The following is a 22,000-nucleotide window of genomic DNA, read 5'->3' as shown; positions in this document are numbered from 1 at the left end:
CTGCAGACAGGGCCTGGCACCCGCGCATCTGCGAAGATGGCCACCCTTCCCAAAGCGCCGCGTCTCTACACGGACTGACCAAGGGCCCCTGGACTTGGGGCCGTCCTGGAGCGCTGCCCAGTAGCAGCAAGACCCCAGGAGGGGAGGGCCGGGGAGGGGAACACCTGTCTCACCTTCTTCGCGGGAATGGGGGGCGGCTTGGTGCGTGGTTTCTGAACCTGGGGGGTGGGGTTGCTTTGCTCATCCCGCATGGCGAGGATGGTGGAGGAGTGGACCATGGTCAGGTGGGGGGTCCGTCCACTGTGCAGGCAGCTGCAGACGTACTGGAGGGGGTGCAGGGTGAGCTGCCCATGCGGCGGGACTTCCTATCCGGGGCCTTGCGAGGAGCCCCGACCTCTCCTACCCGCACACCCAGCAAGAGGACTGTGTGTGTGTGTGTGTGTGTGTATGTGTGTGTGTGTGTGTGTGTGTGTGTGCGCGCTGGTCCTAGGGCTTGAACTCAGGGCCTGGGCACTGTCCCTGAGCTTTGTTTGGCTCAAGGCAGGTGCTCTACCACTGAGCCATAGCGCCACTTCTGGCTTTTTGATGTTTAATTAGAGATAAGCGTCTTACAGGTTTTCCTGCCTGAGCTGGTAGTGAGCCAGGATCTTCCTCTCAGCCCCCTGAGTAGCTCGGATTGTAGACAGGAGCCACCACTGGTGCCTGACTCGCTCTTCACAGTGATCCCCAAGACCTGGCTGGTCAGACTCAAGAGAGCCCCAAAAGACAGCTCCACCCCCTCCCCCTCCTCGCTGTGTCCAGGTGGAGGATGGAGTGGAGGATGGAGGGGGCCAGGCCCGCCTCACCTGGAACTGGCAGAGGGCGTAGCTGCCGTACAGGTACTCGTGCTTCCCGTTCACCCGCAGCGCGTAGTCCTCGGGCCGCTCCGCCAGGCGCTGCCGGAACACCGTGGCCTTCTTCCGGAGCGCACAGGCCATCAGCGCCACGGGCTTGTCTTTGCTGGACACCTGGAAGGTGAAGCTTTCCTGGGGAGAGAGGGAGGGTCAGTCCTGTGCCCCGCAGGCCTCCTCAGCACCTGGGGCGCAGCCCGCCCTGAACCCCAGCTGCATGGGGGAAGCACCAGCTGGCGCCGGAGACTCATAGCCCACACCTAAATGCTGGTCCTGCGACCTCATGGACCAATGGTGGAGGGCACTGCGCCCATCTGCCTTGTCAAACTCGCCCTGTGGGACATTTGGCTTCGCCCTCTGCAGGCCTGGGGAGGGCAGATGCCATCGGATGCTCCTGACAAGAAGGCAGGTTTGGGCTGGGGAGGTGGCTTAGTGGTAGAGCGCTTGCCTAGCATGCATGAAGCCGTAGGTTCGATTCCTCAGTACCACATGCACAGAAAAAAGCCAGAGGTGGCGCTGTGGCTTAAGTGGTAGAGCACTAGCCTTCAGCAAAAGAAGCTCAGAGACAGTGCCCAGGTCCTGAGTTCAAGCCCCAAGACTGGCAAAAAAAAAAAAAAAGTAGATTTGCTGGGCACCAGTGACTCATGCTTGTAGTCCTAGCTACTCAGGAGGCTGAGGTATGAAGATCGTGGTTCAAAGCCAGCCTAGGCAAAAAAAAGTCCATGAGACTCTTGTTTGGGTGGTTTTTGTCGGTCTTGGGCCTGAACTCTGGGCCTGGGCGCTGTCCCTCAGCTCTTCAGCTCAAGGCTAGCACTCTACCACTTGAGCGCTCTTAAGCACTCTACCACAGCACCACTTCCAGCTTTTCCTGTGTGTGTGGTGGTGAGGAATTGAATCCAGGGCCTCATGAATGCAAGGCAAGCGCTCTACCACTGAGCCACCTTCCCAGCCCCTCCACGAGACTCTTATCTCCAATAAGTAGCACTGGAATTGGCTGTGGCTCAAGAGGCAGAGTGCTAGGCTTGAGCAAAAGAAGCTAATGGGCATGGTCTAGGGCACAGCAGCCGGGACCGGAGCCCAGGCTCACCTCACTGCCCTCGAACTTGACATTAACCAGCAGGGTCCGGTTGGGGGTCCTTGGGGAGCCAGCCCCCCAGCTCCTGGACGAGGGCTCCAGCTGCAGGGGGAAGCTGTACTGCAGCCAGGCCTCCCAGCCCAGCTGCTGGCGGTGCACCGCCGCCTCCTCGCAGAACTGGCGCATCTTCACCCGGAAGTCGTTCACCTCTGGGTCCCGCAGGGAGTCAAACTCGTGGAGGCCTGCAGGATGAGGCCGAGGGGTGAGCACAGAGGCCGGCGGGGGGGGGGGCTGCACAGCGGGGCGGGCTGCGGGGTACCTTTGCCGATGAGCAGGCTGATCTGCGAGTTGATGAGCTTCTTCACACGGTTGCCCTCCCGCGCCACCAGGCGCAGCACGGGCAGGAAGGGCTGCACGTCGCACAGCCGCCGCTGCTCGTCCTCCAGCTCCTGCTGCTCCGCCGTCTGGTTGACGCAGGTGAACACGTAGGCCTCGGGGTCGCTGAGCATGTGGAAGAACGGCTCATACTGGGCATGGTGCCACAGCACCTGGCGGGGACAGGCCGGGTCAGTGCCGCCGGCCCCAGTGCCCGGGCGCAGGGGGCGAGCCAGGCCCCGAGGGTGCGGCCTCGCGGTCAGCAGGCTTCCTGCCCGGGCCCTGCATGTGCTGAGATCCGAACCTGTGTCCTACACAGAGCAGGGGCACGGATGCCAGGTGTCCCCCCAACGGATTCTCAGGGGTGCATCTATCTTTTGTGCCAGTCCTGGGACTTGAACTCAGGGTCTGGGTGCTGTCCTTGCTTTTCTTCTCTTTTTTTTCTTTTCTCTTTCTTTCTTTCTTTCTCTTTCTTTCTTTCTTTCTTTCTTTCTTTCTTTCTTTCTTTCTTTCTTTCTTTCTTTCTTTCTTTCTTTCTTTCTTTTTCTTTTTCTCAAACCTAGTACTCTACTACCTGAGCCAAAACTCCACTTTTGGTTTTCTGGTGATTAATTGGAGATGAGAGTCTCCCAGACTTTTAAGAGTCTCATGGCCAGGCTGGGAATGTGGCTCAGTGGTCGAGTGCTTGCCTAGCATGCTTGAAGCCCCAAGTTCGATTCCTCAGTACCACATACACAGAAAAAGCCAGAAGGGGAGCTGTGGCTCAAGTGGTAGAGTGCTAGCCCTGAAAAGAGCAGTTCAGGGACAGTGCCCACACTCTGAGTTCAAGTCCCAGGACTGGCAAAAGAAAAAAAAAAAAAGTCTATGGACTTTGCTGCCTCAGCTGGCTTTGAACCTCGATCCTCAGGTCTCAGCCTCCTGAGTAGCTAGGATGACAGGTATGAGCCGCTGGAGCCTGGCTCATGGTGACATTTCTAAAGCAAAGGACTGCACGGCTCATCAGTGGCCATGGAAGGACTGCGCAGTGGTGGGTGAGAGCCACCCTCTCTACTACCATCTTGTCCAGTAGCCAGTACGGTAGCCATCCAGCGGGAGGGAATGCACACTGTTAAAGTGGAAGCTGAAGCCGGGCGCCGCTGGCTTCCACCTGTCATCCTAGCTACTCAGGAGGCTGAGATCTGAGGATCTCGGTTCAAAGCCAGTCTAGGCAGGAAAGTCTGTAAGACTCTTATCTACCATAAACCACCAGAAAACCAGAAGTGGTGCTGTGGCTCAAGTGGTAGAGCACTTGCCTTGAGCCAAAGAGCACAGGGTCAGCGCCCAGGCCCAAAGTTAAGCCCCCCAACTGACCAAAAAAAAAAAAAAAAAATAGTGGAAGCTGAATTCAGAAGAACTTGTGGAGCTTAACCAAGTTGAAAAATGATTCTTCTTGGGTACTTTACAGATTCTAAAATTCGCATCGAAGCCAGGCTCCAGTGGCTCACGCCTGTCATCCCAGCTACTCAGGAGGCTGAGACCTGAGGATCACAGTCTGAAGTCAGGCCAAGCAGAAAAGTCCATGAGCCTCATCTCCAATTAACCACCGAAATGCCAGAAGTAGAGCTGTGGCTCCAGTGGCAAGAGTTCTAGCTAACTTTGAGTGAAAAAGCTAAGGGACAGATCTTAGGCCCTGAGTTCAAGCCCCAGAACCAGCACCCCCACACACACAAATTCCCATGTAAGAACTCGCAGGTCTGAGAAATGATGTCTGTCTGTCTTTTCTCTGAACTCCAGACTTGGGTAGAGGCCATACCTGCTTGATGGTGCTGAGGTTGGCATTGCGGGACACTGGGAAGTTCAGGTAGACCCCGGTGGGCAGCAGGAAGTCCACCACCACGCTCTGATTCTCCTCCTTGGTCCAGAATTCCATGGGACAGTCAACCCCAGGAGACATCCTGCCCCGTCACTCCTCACAGGCCGGCTGTCCTGAAGAAGGGGGGAGGCACGGGGCGGGGGAGGGGGGAGAGTGAGCTGGAATCTATGTCTCTGCATCCGGGCCTCCTCCTGCCCAGGTAGCTTGTGGCTCCTACCACACCCGGCTACTGTGTGGTTCCGACTGCCTCTCACCAGAGGCAGAGACACCCTAGGAACAGATGGGCACACGGGAGAGAATACATCCCAGCCACCAGCAGGAGCAGACCAGAGAAGGCAAGGAGGCCGTGCGGACCAACGCTGCAGAGCGTCCAAAGTTTCTAATCAGGAATCCATGGGTTTGACAATGGCTTTGACCAGGTAACAATTGGGTGAATATCTGACTCATTCCCACTTCCCATCAGCCTCCTGACCCCACAGTAAGCCACAGAAACACTACCAAAGTGATTCAAAGAGTGTGGCACCCCATCCTCCAGCCACCACACCCCCCTCACCTCCCACTTCCCCTTCTTGTCACCATCTGGAATCTGCTTGTTTATACTCCTATGCATGTTTTCTTGTAGGGCTTGAACTCTGGGCCTGGGCGCTGTCCCTCAGCTCTTCAGCTCAAGGCAAGTGCTCTACCACTTGAGCCACAGCGCCACTTCTGGTTTTCTGGTGGTTTATGGAAGATAAGAGTCTCATGGACTTTCTTGCCTGGGCTGGCTTTGAACCAAGATCCTCAGATCTCAGCCTCCTGAGTAGGATTACAGGTGTGAGCCACTGGCGCCCAGCATCTATGCATGTTTTCTATACTTTTATTATGCTAATTATTTACACATGAACAATTTGTAATTTTTTTTCATGCCACTACTAAGGCTTGAACTCAGGGCCAGACACTGTCCCTTAGCTTTTCTGCTCAACGCTGGTGCTCTACTACCAGAGCCACACCTCCACTCCCACATTTTTGGTGGTTTAATTGGAGATGAAAGTCTCATGGGGGCTGGGAAATGTGGCTCAGTGGTAGAGTGCTTGCCTTGTATGCATGAGGCCCTGGGTTCGATTCCTCAGCACCACATAAGCAGAAAAATGCTGGAAGTGGTGCTGTGGCTCAAGTGGTAAGGCGCTATCCTTGAGCTGAATCGCTGAGGGACAGCGTACAGGCCCCGAGTTCAAGCCCCATGACCTATAGAAAGAAAGAAAGACAGACAGAAAGAAAGAAAGTCTGCTGGGCTTTCCTGACCTATCGGAGGGGGAGGATGGCAAACTTGGGCCTGCCATCCTAGCTTCCTGGGAGGTCAACAAAGGAACCAGCCTGGGCAAAAATCTCAAGATAACTACATCTCGACCAGCATAAAAGAAAATCTGGGCATGGTGGTGTGTGCCTGCCATCCCAGCCAGCTGGGAAGCTGGGAAGTGTAAATAGGAGGATCACAATCCAGACTAGAGGCATGATTCAACTGGTAGAGCTCCAGTTATGCCAACACAATCCCCAGTATTACCAAAACCAAACAAAAGCAAACCAGGGAAAAGCAGCAGGCAAAGTGAAATGTTGGTATCTTTTGCTAACTCAATATGCCCAAAAGATGGTCGTTCTCATGTGCAATGAATGGGAAAATTAGTAATGAGATACTTTATTTACTCCTTTTGATATTGATTGTGAATTCGGGTGTGGACTACATTGCATTTTCGTTGGTAGCTTTTCAGTTTGATTTAGAAGCATAGGTAATAAGCAGGTTCTCAGACTCTGGCTGTTTCAACACTCTTCTAGTAATCATGTATCAATTTTGAAGTTTAAAATAATAATAAATTGAATTTCCTTTTGCAGTACTAGTGTTTGAACTCAGGGCCTGTGCTTGTCTGGCTATAGCTCTACCAGCTAAGCCATACCTCTGACCTGGCTTTTTGCTGATTATTTGAGAGATGGAGTGTAAAGAACTTTTCTGCCTGGGCTGGCCTCCAACCAGGATCCTCCAGGCCTCAGCCTCCTGAATAGCTAAAATTATAGGTATGAGCTGCCAACACCCAACTAAATTAATGTAAATTAAATATTGTTTTAATATTCCATTCCTTAAAATAAATTCCTCAATTACAGTTACCCATGTTTTGTTTTGTTTTTTTAAATCACATGGGTATAATCGGACTGGTACAACCACATCATCTGCTTTACTAACTAGCATTAAATTGTTCTTCACACAGTGGAGCCCCTAACGATCACACCCTGCTAACCAGGCTCCATCTCTCCTTCCTCAGCCAGCGACACGCTCACGCTTACTCTTTTGTTTCCAATTTGGCTGATATTTTCATTTGCATTTCCATGAGTATCTGCCAAACAGTAAGCCTCGGCAAATAGCCCGTTTGTGGCCTTGGCCCATTTTCTGATGAGGGATTTATCTTTCTCTTCCACACCCCATCCCTCCGTGGGTTAAAATCTGGGAATGCCCTTTCTTTGTCTGCCCCATCTTTTCACTCTTGTTTATGGGTTTTTTCTGGTAAACTAAAGTTTTTTTAATGTTGATGCAGCCAACAAACTTGTCCCTTTCATTTCCTTCTCTTCCCTTCCCCTTCCCCTTCCTCTTCCCTCTCTCCTTCCCTTCCTCCCTCCTTCCTTCCCTCCCTCCCTTCCTTCTTTGTGGTCCTGGAGTTCAAGCTCAGGGCCTCACGCTTGCGAAGCAGCACTCTGTTACTGCTGAGGTACACCCCCAGCCCCATTTTTTCTGGTTATTTTAAAAATAGGGTCTTGCTTCCTGTCCAGCACATGCCTGGACTGTGGTCTGCTCCGCTGGGCTTCCTGTCACTGCTGGGATAGAAGGCATACCCCACTGCATCCATGCTCCCTTCACAGGGACAGTCTCTCAAACTTTGCTACCTGGGAAAACCTGGGACGATGCACCTCCCCATCTGAGTCTCCCGTGTAGCGTGTAACTTAGTATAACAAGTGTGTACCATCGTGCCCAGGCTCTTGTGAACTCTTCTGCCTGAGCTGGCCTCAAACTGCTACCCTCCTATTCTCAGCCTCCCAAGTAGCTAGGATTACAGGCATGAGCCACCGTGCTTGACCACAGTATTTTTTTTTAAGTGCCGGTACTAGGGCCTGAACTCAGGAACTCTTGGCTTTTCTGCTCAAGGCTGGAGCTTATCACTAGAGCCAGTTCTACTTCTGGCTTTTTGGTGGTTACGTGGAGAGAAAAGTCTCACATACTTCCTGCCCAGGCTGGCTTCTAACTTTGATCCTCAGATCTACAGCCTCCTGAGTAGCGAGGATCTATAGGCTTGAGCCCGAGCACCTGGCTCTTTTTTTTTTTTTTTAAGGTATGTCTCATGTAGTCTTTGCTGGCCTTGATTTGATAACCTCCTACCTCTGTCTCCCAAGTACTGGAATTACAGGCATGCATCACTACAACTGGCTTTTTCTTTCATTTTCATGCTTTGCTAGCCATGCGGAACACACACCCGGGCTGGGGTGTCAGTGGCAGAGCACATGTTTACCAGGCATGAGCAACATGCGTGCTATAAACCTAGCACAAAATAAAAATAAAAGCTTTTGTACTTAATGGAAGGTCGCATTCTGCTGAGCCCAAGTGTCTTGTCATAGTCATAAGAATGCACTTCCACTGAGAGGTGTCCTCTGGGTGCCCTGGCAACAGGCCGGGCCCGCCCTCACCGGCTGCTGCTCTGAACAGCAGAATCTGAGCCTCACTGTGCACCACCGAGCCTCACTGTGCACCACCAAGCCTCACCATACACCACCGAGCCTCACTGTGCATTACTGTGCATCACCGAGCCTCACCATACACCACCGAGCCTCACTGTGCATTACTGTGCATCACCGAGCCTCACCATACACCACCGAGCCTCACTGTGCATTACTGTGCATCACCGAGCCTCACCATCCAACTGGGCATCACCGAGCCTCAATGTGCATCACTGCGCATCACTATGCACCTCTGGGCATCATCGAGCGGCACCAGGCATCTCTGGGCATCGTCGAGCGTCCCCGTGCATCCCCGAGCCTCACGGCGTTTCACCCAGCCTCCTGTGCACGAGCACGCCGAGCCGAGCATCACCCTGAGTCACCCTGTGTCACCCCGCGTCGCCTCGCCCACCCAGGCCACGGCAGCTTCAGCCACTTCCTCAGAGTGTAAAACCACATCCTCCGTGGAGCCCTCTTTCCGAGAAGGGCGGGGCCAAACCTTGCTGACTGCTGGGGGCGGCGCCTGAGCGGCCACTTGCGGGGCTGGACATGGCTGAGGAGGCCGCGCATCACCGATGCAAAGGGACAGGAGGGAGGGGCTCCTGCCCTCTTTCTGGCCCCCCACTTACAGCGCATGCACTGTGCCTTGTCCTTAGGGAAGCGGACATCCAGCACCTTCCAGTAGGACCGGACTTCCATTTTGTCTCAGAAATGCAAATTGGAAAGCAAAGGAAGGGTTGTCATTGGCCAAAAAAAGAAATGCACTCATTACCAGGCTTATGAAATGGTAAGCCCTCTGTACAATACCCTAATCATAACAATGAAATTACACACACACACACAGGCTGGGAAGGTGGCTCAGTGGTAGAATGCTTGCTAGCATGCATAAAGCCCTGGGTTTGATTCCTCAGCATCACACACACAGAAAAAGCTGGAAGTGGCACTGTAACTCAAGTGGTAGTGCTAGCCTTGAGCAAAAAACAGCTCAGAGACAGTGCTCAGGCCCTGAGTTCAAGCCCCAGGACTGGCAAAACAATACACACACACACACACACACACACACACACACACACACACACACACACACACACACACACACACACACACACACACACACACACACACACACACACACACACACGCAAATTGGGCCAGGATCTCTAACCCTAGCTATTCAGGAGGCTGAGGTTAGAGGAGCTCAGTTTGAAACCAGGTTGGGTAGGAAAGTCCATGAGACTCTTAGCTCCAATTAACTAGTAAAAGAGCCAGAAATGGAGCTGTGCTCAAGTGATAGAGTACCAGCCTTGAATGAAAAAAACTTAGGGACAGCATCTAGACCCTAAGTTCAAGCACAGGAAGAAAAAAAAAGAATGCAAATTGGTCCATGCAATCTATAAGATATACTATACTAATTCACTCCTGTGCCCTGGTACCAGCAAATCTCTCCAGGCATGGAGCATAGACATGGACTAAAACACAATTGGGAAAGGGTTTATAGAAGCACCATTCACAACAGCCCCAGATTGGAACCTTCTCTAGTGTATATCAGCATAGGATGGAAAATTAAATTGTTTTCCATTCCCAGTGAAACGTTGGAATGCAACATGGTGCATAATCTACAAATCCATATAACCATATAAATAAGTCTCATAGAACCAGTCACTGGTGGCTCATGCTTATAATATTAGTTACTCAAGAGGCTGAGATCTGGTGGATCTCAGTTGGGAAGGCAGCTAAAAGTCCACTAGACTCCATTTCCAAATAACCAGCATAATGCTGGACTGGAGGTGTGGCTCAAGTGGTAGAGCACCAGCCAAGAGCAAGAAAGCCAACTGACAGTATAAGGCCCTGAGATCAGATACATAAATAGATAGATGATAGAGAGATAGAGAGATAGATAAATGGATCTCACAAGCATAAAATTTGGAACAAAAAAAACATGCTCATGCCTGTGCCAGTGGTTCATGCCTGAAATCCTAGCTACTCAGAAGGCTGAGATCTGAGGATCGCGTTCAAAGCCAGCCTGGGCCCAGAGTTCAAGCCCCACAATTGTCCCCCCCCCCAAATGCTCATGATTTCAAACACAGGACAAACCTATAGTCCTTCTTCATTTTTGAGACAGCATTTCTCTCTCTCTCTAGTCCTTCTTTGTTTTGGGGACAGCATTTCTCTCTCTATAGTCTATGCTGACTTTGAACTCAGGATCCACCTGCCCAGTCTCATGAGTGCTGGGGTCACCATGTCCAGCTTCAAAACAGTTTGATGATTTTTTTTTGCCAGTCCTGGGGTTTGAACTTAGGACCTGGGCACTGAGCCACCTTCCCAGCCCTTGATGATTTTCTTTTGGGGTGGGGGGAGTGTCAGTCATGGAGCTTGAACTCTGGGTCTGGGTGCTGTCCCTCAGCTCTTCAGCTCAAGGCTAGCGTTCTACCACTTGAGCCACAGCGCCACTTCCGGCTTTTTCTGCTTATGTGGTGCTGAGGAATCGAACCCAGGGCCTCATGCATGCCAGGCAAGTGCTCTACCACTGAGCCACCTTCCCAGCCCTGATGATTTTTTTTTGACATGTGACTTCTTTCTGGGTACCAGAAAAGACAGATGCTCTACCCAGTAGCTGCCAGAACCATTTTCTGCTTGTAGGGACAGAACTCAAGAACAGAGAAATGAATAGGAAAACAGCTCAACTACGTGGTGAGTGCAAGCCTGGGTGCTGCATATGGATGTGGTTAGTTCCTGTGATCCGCTGGGTGGGAGGGGGCCCCACTGGCTGTGAAGGCCTCGCTTCTGCCCCCTCACCTACCCCCACACCACAGATTGTAGACCCTCTGGCCCAAGCTTGGAAATCTGAGTGAACCAGATGATCAGATTGTACAAGGGTTCAGGGCACCAAGTCCCTGCTTCAGAATCTAACGCAAGAGCTTGTGGTGTGGTATGGTGACGTCATCAAGAGTGACTCGATTTGATTGTTTAAACACATCATTCATTCTGAGCTATCTGTTCACTCCACTGATATTTATGGAGCCCAGCTAGGTGCTAGGACTTGCAGGGGGTGCTGGGAATGGAGTGGAAACTGTCCCGAAGGAGCTCACAGCCCACAGGGGAGACCGGCCCAACAGAGACTAAGCCAGAAAAGGCCCCACCTGCGGGGAGTGGGGGGTTAAGGGCCGGGAGACCTGTGAGGAGGGGGACTCCAGGGTGAGAGCCAGAGGGGCTACAGAGCTGGGCAGGAGGGGTCACCACTCTAGAAGCCACCAGCGATGGCCACTGCTGCTGGGACAGAGGGGACACGGTGTGAAGGTCGGTGGGGTGAGCAGGGACTTTAGAACAGCGAGGGCCAGGCTGGGTGGCGGCCGGACAGCGGCTGAGTGTGCGAGCTAAGCTCACTCCAAGCACCCAGTCCAACCCCGGAAACCAAGTTCACACTTTCATTATTGCCAGGTGCTGCCGGCTCACACCTGTAATCCATCAGGAGGCTGAGATCTAAGCGCCATCGTTCATACAGGCAGCCTGAGCAGACAAAGCTGAGACTCCTAGCTCTAATTAACCAGCAAAAAGCTGGAAGTGGGGGTGTGGCTCAAGTGGTAGAATGACAGCCTTGAGCATAAAAAGGGTAAGGGCTGGTGCCAGACAAGATGAAGAAGGAAGAAGAAGAAGAAGAGGAGGTAGAAGAGAAGGAGAAAAAGGAGAGGAAAAGGAGGAAGAGGAGAAGGAGAAGGAGAAAAAGAAGAGGAAGAAAAGGAGCAAGAGGGAAAGGAGGAGGAGGAGGCAAAGGAAGAGGAGGAGGGGGAAAAGAAGGAAGAGGAGGAAGAAGAGGAAGAGGAGGAGAAGGAGGAGGAAAAGAAGAAATAAAGAGGAAGACCACAGCAAGCGTGAATCCAGTTGCCAAGGCCCTGGAAGCCGGGGTGAGACAGCGGAAGGTCAGCAGGCAAGAGTAGAGGCGGGGACAGAGAGCCGGGCAGAGGTCAGTGAGGCCGTCCTGAAGGGAGTATGAACAAGTCCTGGGCTCCCAGGCTTCTAGAACCTAGAGACTCAGCTTGTCTGTCAGTGCTGAAGTCAGTCACACAAAGAGTCTCTAAAAAGGCAGGTGCTGTGGCTCAGGCCTGTCATTCTAACTACTCAGGAGGCTGAGATCTGAGGATCGTGGTTCAAAGCCAGGCTAGGCAGGAAAGTCCGTGAGACTCTTATCTCCAATAAACCTCCCGAAAACCAAAAATGGCGCTGTGGCTCAAGTGGCAGAGCACTAGCCTTGAGCTAAAGAGCTCAGGGATGGGCTGGGAAGGTGGCTCAGTGGTAAAGCACTTGCCTTGCATGCATGAGGTCCTGAGTTCAATTCCTCAGCACCACATAAGCAGGAAAAAAAAGCCAGAAGTAGTGCTATGGCTCAAGTGGTAGAACGCTAGCCTTGAGCTGAAGAGCTGAGGGACAGCGCCCAGGCCCAGAGTTCAGGCCTCACGAGTTCAGGCCCCACGACTGGACCCCCAAAAAAGAAAAAAAGAGCTCAGGGACAGCGTTCAGGCTCAGAGTTCAAGACCCATGACCAACACACACACACACACACACACACACACACACACACACACACAAAGCAAAACACTGAAAGTGGAGGTGGAGATGGCTCAAGCAGTAGAGCACTGGCCTTGAGCAAAATATACCAGAGAAGCAGCAACACAGGATGGGGCTCAGGCCCCTCGGCCCCCACCGGCTGGCCATACAAGCCACGGAATGGCTGTGTAACAGCTTGGGGTCTCTGCTGGGACCCCTCATCTCCCTTTACAGGGGGTGTTCCCAGCTGGCGATTGTTGCTCACACCCAGATGGAGAACAGCTCCTCTGGCTGGTGATGGAGTTTCTTCAAAGACTGACAAACACACCAGAGTGCCAAGACCAGCCTTCCTGCCAGCATGCAGCGCGCTTCTGAGGCTGGCTAACAGGCTTGTCCTCCTGGCTGGGACTGAGGCACTGTACTGATATGTGAGATTTATCCATTTATCTATTTATTTTTGTGCCAGGATTTGAACTCAGAGCCTGGGTGTTGTCCCTGAGCTTTTTTGCTCAAGGCCACTTAAACCACAGCTTGACTCCTGACTTGTTGCTCCTAGCTTCTTAGAGAAGAGTCTCATGGACTTTCCTGCCCAGGCTGGCTTTGAACTGTGATTCTTAAATCTTAATCTCCTGAGTAGCTAGGATATACATGCATGAGCCACTGGCACCCAATACAACTCTTCTAGGATAATAAAAAATAACTTTAAAAATAATAATACCTGTACATACCACACAACACTACAATGAACACTAGGTGAGATAAAAATGTGTTTAGAGGCTGGGGATGTGGCTTAGTGGTAGAGTGTTTGCCCAGCATGCATGAAGCCCTGGGTTCGATTCCTCAGTACCACATACACAGAAAAAGCCAGAATTGGGGCTGTGGCTCAAGTGGTAGGGTGCTAGCCTTGAGTAAAAATAAACTATGGGACAGTGCCCAGGACTCAGGACTAGCAAAAAAAAAAAAAAAATGTGCTTAGAGGGCTAACATAAAAAAAAAAGAAGTGTACTTATCACCCAATTTATGTAATGGTAACCCCTCTATATACCATCTTTATAGTGATAATAAAAATGTGCTTACAATGATTGGGACATGCTTACATCAGAAAGCATAGGAAAAAAACAAAAAAGTTATATTATTGATGAATATGAATGTAATAACTTTAAATTTACTTTCTATGTAAATTATGCAGGCATATTATTTAACAAATCAATTAAATCTAAAGTTTAGTGGACATGGTGGTAATCACATCTGTCCTCAGCAAGTTGGGAAGCAGAGGAGGGGAGAGTATACATTTGAAGCCAGCCTAGGAAAGATATTAAGGCTGGAAGCCTGGCTCAGCGGTTAGAATACTTGCCTAGATAGAAAAAAAAAAAGAATACTTGCCTAGAAAGTTTGAGGCCCTGAGTTCAACCCTCATTCCCACAAAACAAAACAAAACAAACAATATTAAAACTCATAGAAAATAGCAGCCTCCAGACTTCCCTTCTATACATACAACTTGTAGTAAATTTCTGTTATTTCTGAGTATCTTTACATATCTAAATAACAGAATAATGCTGATATTTCCTGATTTGCAACTTGTTTTTTCCATGTGGGGCTTGAATTCTGAGCTGTCCTTCAGCTCAAGGCGGGCGCTCTACCACTTGAGCCACAACACCACTTCCGGTTTTCTGGTGATTTATTGGAGATAAGAGTCTCATGGGACTTTCCTGCCCTGGCTGACTTTGAACTGTGATTCTCAGACCTCAGCCTCCTGAGTAGCTAAGATTACAGATGTGAGCCACCAGTGCTAGCATGATTTGCAACTTTTAATGTCTTAGGAAATGAACTTGTAGAGTCTGGAGATGTAACTCAGTGGCAGATAAAGCAACTGGCTAGCATGAGCAAGGGCCTGGGTTCCATTTTCAGAAACAAAGCAAGGATACCCACTCTCTCCACTCCTCTTCTATATGGTTCTGGAATTCCTAGCCAGAGCAGTAGGCAAGAAAAAGATATAAAAGGGACTCACGTAGGGGAAAAAGGAAGTCATTTATATCCCTATTTGCAGGTGACATGATCTTATATCTAAAGGATCCAAGAGACTCCATTCCCAAGCTTTGAGATAACTTTGGCAATGTAGCAGGATACAAAATCAATCCACAAAAATCAGTAGCATTTCTGCACACAAACACCATGCAAGCAGAGAGGGAAAACAGGAAAACAACGCCATTTGCAATAGCCTCAAAAAAAAATCTAGGAATAAACTTAACCAAAGAAGCAAAAGACCTTTATAGTGACAACTGTAAAAGTTGGAGAAAGAAATCAAAGGTGACATCAGGAAATGGGAAGACTTTCCACATTCACAGACAAGTATAATTAACAGTGTAAAAATGGCCATAACTGCCAAAAATTATCTACAAACTTAATGCAATCCAAATCAAAATCCCAATGAAGTTCTTATTGAAATAGAAAAAACAATCCAAAAATTCATATAGAACAATAAAAGACTTAGAATAGCCAAAGCAATTCTGGGGAGGTGGGGGAAAGCAGTGCTGGTGATATCACAATCCCAGACCTCAAGCTCTACAACAGAGCCATGATAACAAAAACAGCTTGGTTTGGCCCCAAAATAGACCATGGGACCAATGGAACAGGCTAGACTAAGACCCAGAAATAAAACCATATATTTACAGTTATCTGATATTTATAAGGGAGCCAAAGATACACAATGGGGAACAAAAAAAGGTAGCTTCTTCCATAATTGGTATTGGGAAAACTGGATATCCATATGAAGAAAACTAAAAGTGGATCCCTGTTTATCACCATGTACTAATCTCAACTCAAAAACCTCAACATCAGACCCCAATCTTTTTTTTTTTTTTTTTGGTCGGTCGTGGGGCTTGAACTCTGGGCCTGGGCGCTGTCCCTCAGCTCTTCAGCTCAAGGCGAGCGCTCTACCACTTGAGCTACAGTGTCACTTCCGGTTTTCTGGTGGTTTATTGGAGATAGCAGTCTCACGGTCTCTCCTGCCCGGGCTGGCTTTGAACCGCGATCCTCAGATCTCAGCCTCCTGAGTAGCTAGGATTACAGGCGTGAGCCACCAGCGCCCGGCTAGACCCCAATCTTTAAAATTACTGCAAGAGGGAGTAGGAGAAACACTGGAACTCATAGGCATAGGCAGAAACTTTTTGAAGAGTCCTAGGGGCATAGCAGTTGGGAGAAAGACTTGACAAATGGAATTCCATTTAGTTACTAAATTTTACATCTAGTTACTAAACTAAAAAGAGAGCCATGCCAGGCACCAGTGGCTCACACCTGTAATCCTAGCTACTCAGGAAGCTGAGATCTGAGGATCATGTTCAAAGCCAGCCCAGGCAGGAAAGATCGTGAGACTCTTACCTCCAATAAACCACTAGAAAACTGGAAGTGGTGCTGTGGCTCACGCGGTAGAGTGCTTGCCTTGAGCTGAAGAGTGCAGGGACAGCGCCCAGGCTGAGTTCAAGCCCCACAACCAACACAACAACAACAACAAAAAGACAGCTACCAGACTGGGAGATCTTTACTGGCAATGTATACAACAAAGGCCTAATATTCAATATATACAAGGAGCTTAAGAAACTAACCCTGGGGCTGGGAAGGTGGCTTAGCGGTAGAGTGCTTGCCTTACATGCATGAGGCCCTGGGTTGGATTCCTCAGTACCACATAAGCAGAAAAAGCCAGAACGGTGCTGTGGCTCAAGTGGTAGAGCACTAGCCTTGAGCTGAAGAGCTGAGGGACAGCGCCCAGGCCCATGACCTGGCCTATGACTACCACTACCAACAACGACACCAAAACAAACAAACAAACAAAAAAACCCAAGAAACTAATCCCTCCCCAAGCTAATAAAGCAATCACTAAATGGGCAAGGGAGCTAAGGGGAGACCTCTCAGAAGAAGAGGTGAGAACGGCAAAGAAACACAGGAGGAAATGCTCATCATCCCTAGCCATAAAGGAAATGCAGAGCAAAACAACTCAGATTCCATCTCACCCAGCTAGATTGGCCAACATCATGGATTAGGATAACAAATGTTGGCAGGGATATTATGTCATTAGTAGGGAACGGATGGGCCTAGAACAAATCATGTTAAGTGAAGCAAACCAAGCTCAGAGAGACAAACAATGCATGTTTTCTCTCATATGCAGAAGCTAGATCTAAAATGCACTGGGTCATGAAGAATTACACAGGACTCTAGGCATCCACACGCAGTGAGACCAAAGGAGGATGCGCTTAGGGAGGAACCCAGAGGTGCAATGCTATGTGCATCTGATCATATGAAATGATATCGATCTAAATGAACTCCAGGAAACAGAAACAAGAGGGTGTTTTTTTCCCTTTGTTACTATTTCCTTTCTTTTTGTCTTCTTTGTTTGTTTCTCTGGCTTTGGGAGGGTGAGAGGAGGCAGAGTGAAGCGCGAACAAATGCAGCAGTGCTACTAACTGTACAACTTGTAGGTGGGGACAGGAGGGAAAAACTGGGAGGGAGGGAGGGAAAGGACGACACCGTCCAGAAAGAAATGTGCTCTTGTTGAGCGCTGGTGGCTCACACCTGTAATCCCAGCTACTCAGGAGGCTGAGATCTGAGGATCATGGTTCAAAGCCAGCCTGGGCAGTAAAGTCCATGAGACCACCAGAAAACTGGAAGTGGCGCTGTGGCTCAAGTGGTAGAGCACTCTCCTTGAGCTGAGGAGCTCAGGGACAGCACCCAGGCCCAGGGTTCAAGCACCATGACCGACAGAAAGAAAGAAAAAGAAATGTATGGGCTGGGAAGGTGGCTCAGTGGTAGAGCGCTTGCCTTGCATGCCTGAGGCCCTGGGTTTGATTCCTCAGCACCACATAAGCAAAAAGAAAAAAGCCGGAAGTGGCGCTGTGGCTCAAGTGGTAGAGCGCTAGCCTTGAGCTGAAGAGCTGAGGGACAGTGCCCAGGCCCAAAGTTCAGACTACGACTGGACCCCAGAAAAAAAAGAAAAAGAAAAAGAAATGTACTTTTTACTTGACTTATGTAACTGTCGCCCTTCTGTCCATCCCTTTATAATAACCATTAAAACAAAAAACAAAAAAACAATGCAGGCTGGGATGTGGCTTAGTGGTAGAGTGCTTACCTAGCATGCATGAGGCCCTGGGTCCAATTCTTCAGTACCACATGCACAAAAAAAGCCGGAAATGGCACTGTGGCTCAAGTGGTATAGCACTAACCTTGAGCAAAAGAAGCTCAGGGACAGTGCCCAGACCTTGAGTTCAAGCCACAGGACTGGCAAAATTTTTTTTTTAAAAATCTCAGTGACAGTGCCCAGGCTCTGAACTGAAGCTGCAGGACCAGCAAAAACAGAACAAAAGCACTTGACTTTCACTAATGAAGCGAAAAAGGAGCGCATAGATTATTGACACACTCACTGCTTACCAAGCCCTGCCGGCCAGCCATTGGAGGCTCATCTCACATCTGTAATGCCAGAGCCATCTCCTCTTCCCCAGAGAGCAGCCGCCCTCGGGAGGCTGGCTGAGCTCTGGTTGACTTCCTTGTTGGTCTCTCGTAGCACGAATGTGCTGATTCTCATTTTCTCAGTATCTCTTTCTCTGGAGCTGGGGAGGGAAGCCAGGGCCTGGTGCCTGCTACTTTAGAGCTCGGCACTGAGCCGTATCCTCTGCCCCCATTCTCTTCCTCCAGCCTTCCTAGCTCTCTGGAGAAGTCCTCTTTGGGCCAGAGTTGGAAACTGTGGGTTTTCTCCAGATTCTTAACCTAGCAGCAAAGCATTCTTTCTTCTCCCCTCCCTAATACTACTCCCTCCTCCAACCTACCTCTCTGGGATGGGCCACGGGAGGCAGCCAGCAAAAGCCACTCTGGCCGGCAGATTAATGTGCTCTGGCATCAGTGAGCTGCATCCCACCCTTTCCTGACTCTGAGTTCCTGATGTGTCTGAAGTAAAAGAAAGAGAAGAAAAATGTTTTAGAAAACAAGAAAGTTTCAGAAACTGTGTGTTCTCTTACATGGTGTTAACACAACAGTGACAGCTAGGAGTTCAAAGCATGACTCAATTGGTCGAGTGCCAGCTAATGAGCGAAAGCGTCAGGGACTTAAAGTTTGAGTCCTGGTCTCTGACAAAAAAAGGGAAGGAAGGAAGGAAGGAAGGAAGGAAGGAAGGAAGGAAGGAAGGAAGGAAGGAAGGAAGGAAGGAAGGAAGGAAAGAAGGAAGGAAGGAAAGAAAGCAGGCAGGCAGGCAGGCAGGCAGAAAAGTGACAGCTGGCTGGGCACAGTGGCTCACACCTGTAATTCTAGCTACTTAAGAGGTATACACAAGAAGATCATAGTTGGAAGCCCCACTTAAAAAGATAGTGTGGGGGCTGGGAAGGTGGCTCAGTGGTAGAGTGCTTGCCTTGCATGCATGAGGCTTTGGGTTCGATTCCTCAGAACCACATAAGCAAAAAAGAAAAAAACTGGAAGTGGCACTGTGGCTCGAGCACTAGCCTTGAGTTGAAGAGCTGAGGGAGAGCATCCAGGCCCAGAGTTCAGGCCCCATGACCGCACCAAGAAAAAAAAAAAAAAAAGTGTGGGCCGGGCACCAGTGGCTCACACCTGTAATCCTAGCTACTCAGGAGACTGAGATCTGAGGATCGGGGTTCAAAGCCATCCTGGGCAGGAACATCCATGAGACTCATTTCCAATAAACCACCAGAAAACTGGACATGGCACTATGGCTCAAGTGGTAGAGCACTTGCCTTGAGCTGAAGAGCTCAGGGACAGTGCACAGGCCCAGAGTTAAAGCCCCTCAACCAGCCAAAACAATAAAAAATTAAAAAAGAACACAAAAGGACACAAACTGTAAGGCCCTGAGTTCAAACACCAGGTGGCTCACATCTGTAATTCTAGCTACTCAGGAGGCTGAGATCTGAATATCACGTTCAAACCAGCAGGAAAGTCTGTGAGACTCTTATCTCCAATTAACCACCAGAAAACTAGATGTGGCACTGTGGCTCAAGTGGTAGAACACTGAAGAGCTGAAGAGCTCAGGGACAGTGCCTGGGCCCAGAGTTCAAGACCCATGACTGACAAAAAAAAAAAAAAAAAAAAAAAGGGAAAGAAAAAGAAAAAGTAACTGGTTGATAGTGGTTCCTACACCTGTAATCCTAACACTCAAAAGGCTGAGATCTGAAGATCCTGGTTTGAAGACAGGAATGTCTGTGAGACTCGTATCTCCAATTAGCCAGCAAAACCAATATGTTGTCAGGTGTCAGTGGCTCACACCTGTTATCCTAGCTACTCAGGAAGCTGAGATCTGAGGATTACAGTTCAAAGCCAGCCCAGGCAGGAAAGTCCATAAGACTCTTATCTCCAGTGAACCAGCAGAAAACCAGACGTGGTGCTGTGGCTTGAGCTGAAGAGCTGAGGGATAGTGCCCAGGCCCAGAGTTCAAACCCCATGCCAAAAAAAAAAATCCATATATAGAGCTGTGGCTCAAGTGGTAGAGTACCAACCCTGAGTGTAAAAAAGGGACAGCACCTGAGTTCAAGTCCTAGTAATGATATATACACAAAAAAGTGGCAGCCTCAGGCTTGTTTCTCTTGCTATAGAATCCAATCCGCAGTGTTTTCTTGGGCCCTCCTAACCACCTTCGTCAGTGCCACCCTCAGCTCTCTTTGGTGGCACTAAAGTAAACTTCCAGAGCCTGCAACAGGGTCGCACAGTGGAGTTTTAGAGCTGCTTGTTGGTTTTGTTTGGCTTTTTGCTCTCCACCATGCCTGGGTTCGAATTCTATTCAATGGCTACAGAGAGGAACTTCATGAAGTTAGCTTGATCCCCTGTGCGGCTCTGGAGATGAACAGCAAAGGACAGCGGGTGGGAGGCCCTGCTGGGGGCAGCAGAGCTTTCCTCCCCGACCTCCCTGCGCTCCGAAAACCAAAATGACCCTGAGGAAAGGGGAGAAAAGACAGCAGAGCTCCAGGCCGGACAGACAGCTCCGCCACCAGCTCCACTCCCACCCCTGACCTCCACACTGGGTGGGGCCTGGAAGCCCCTACGTGAGCTCTTGAGAAGCAGAAACCCTAAACTACCGGCTTCTCCACGAGACAAGACAACACCAGAAACAGCCGGCCTCGCACGCACTGCGAATGCATTGCTACCGGAGCACATCTCCCAGGACCCACGCGCGGGCCGGGGCCGCGGGCTCCGGGAAGATGCTCGCGGTCCCCGCCCGGGCCACAGGAGGCGGCACGGGCCAGGGCTTCCCGGGGCACTGCCGGCCGGAGGACCAAGAGATAACTTCCCCTGCCCACTAGCGAGCGCGAGCAAAGCGGGGTGGACGGGGATGAGAACAAACAGGAAGATGCCGGGACCGCGTAATGGAGCCCCGAGGAGGGAGCGCGGGGCGGGGCGGCGCGGGGCGGCCCGGGCCGGGAGAAGTCACCGCCGGGGGCGGGCGGCGGAGGCGCCGGCCGGCACCGGTGTGGGCGGCCTCCTCCGCGCCCGGTTCCCGGGCAGAGCCTGGGAGGCGGCGCTCGGGCGGGGCGCGGGGTGGGAATCGGGGCGCGCGGGGCGGGAGGGCGCGCGGGGCGGCTCGGGCTCTCACAGGCACGCGGCGGAGCCCCGGGGCCGCTCCGTCCCGCCAAGGGCGGCACCCCGGCACCCCGGCACCCCGACTCCGCCTTCCGGAAAGCACAAAAGGATGCGGGCCGGCAGGGAGCGGCTGCGCCCCACAGCCCCCGCCGGACACTCCCCGGCGGGCTCCCCAGCCTCGCCCTCGGCGCGTGTGCGCGTGTGCGCGCGTGTGTGCGCGTGCTGTCGGCTCGGGACCTGCCCCTCCCTGGACCCCGCGCGCCCCGACCCCCAATGGCCGCCCACCCCGGCCCCGGGCTGACAAAGCCCAGCGCGGGGCGGTGCCGGGCGTCTGCGCGCGGTGGGGGGCGCCCCGCACTGGGACCCCGCAGACGCCCGCGCAGGTGGGCTGCGTACCCGGTGTCGGTGCCAGGGGCGGGGCTCGGTCTCCCTGGAGACGGTTGCCCAGGGGACGCGGCGGGCGGGTCCTGGAGTGACCGGAGGACGCCCGCCGCTGCACGGGAGCCGGCCGGGCGAGGACAGGCAGCCGGAGGTGTGGGCCGGCGGGCAGGCGAGGGGCGCGGCCGGGGCGGAGCGCAACATCTGGGGCGCGGGCGGGCCTGGGGGCGGGGCGTCGCGGAGGGGCGGGGCGTCGCGGGGGGCGGGGCGTCGCGGAGGGGCGGGGCCAGGGCCCAGAGCGCAGCGGCACCATCTGCAAATTCTCACACCCCCAGCTCGGGACGTGCCCACGAAGAACCCTCCGGCGGGGTCCCCTCTTGTTCCCCACGCAGGCAGAGCCCCAGAGCAGCTGCTGGCCCTGCCCCTGGCCCGCCGCGGAGGGAGCGGTTCGCTGGTCTGTTTGCTCACGCCGGCTGCCAGGTCCCTGCACTTAGAAGCGGGTCACGCAACTATTCAGCCAGCCTTAACTCGGGGTCCAGTCCAGGCTGCTGGCTACTCCCCAGCCCCCGGCCCGTCCATCAAGGGTTCCCC

General features: G+C 51.7%; 1 protein-coding gene across 4 annotated transcripts in view; it reads right to left on the bottom strand.

Annotated features, from left to right (window-relative positions):
• Pik3cd (phosphatidylinositol-4,5-bisphosphate 3-kinase catalytic subunit delta) overlaps positions 1 to 21,461 on the bottom strand; it is a 33,880-nt gene extending 12,419 nt beyond the window's left edge. The window contains exons 1-7 of one of the 4 annotated variants that reach the window (XM_070037301.1): positions 21,428 to 21,461; positions 18,280 to 18,397; positions 4,133 to 4,305; positions 2,285 to 2,513; positions 1,978 to 2,207; positions 846 to 1,025; positions 174 to 323 (exon numbers count right to left, since the gene is read on the bottom strand). In XM_070037301.1, coding sequence (XP_069893402.1) covers positions 174 to 323; positions 846 to 1,025; positions 1,978 to 2,207; positions 2,285 to 2,513; positions 4,133 to 4,273 — 930 coding nt within the window. In that variant the 5' untranslated portion in view covers positions 4,274 to 4,305; positions 18,280 to 18,397; positions 21,428 to 21,461. Of the gene's footprint in view, positions 1 to 173; positions 345 to 845; positions 1,026 to 1,977; positions 2,208 to 2,284; positions 2,514 to 4,132; positions 4,306 to 17,884; positions 18,008 to 18,279; positions 18,398 to 21,427 lie in introns of those variants that run through there. The other 3 variants (XM_070037299.1, XM_070037300.1, XM_070037302.1) reach the window with 3 other exon arrangements.
• Positions 21,462 to 22,000: the final 539 nt, after the last annotated feature.

Source organism: Dipodomys merriami, unplaced genomic scaffold (assembly GCF_024711535.1).
Source record: "Dipodomys merriami isolate MVZ:Mamm:240054 unplaced genomic scaffold, mDipMer1.0.p SCAF_28, whole genome shotgun sequence".
Classification (NCBI taxonomy): Eukaryota; Metazoa; Chordata; class Mammalia; order Rodentia; family Heteromyidae; genus Dipodomys; species Dipodomys merriami.
The sequence above is the reverse complement of the archived record's forward strand: the minus strand, read 5'-3'. Positions and strand labels throughout refer to the sequence as shown.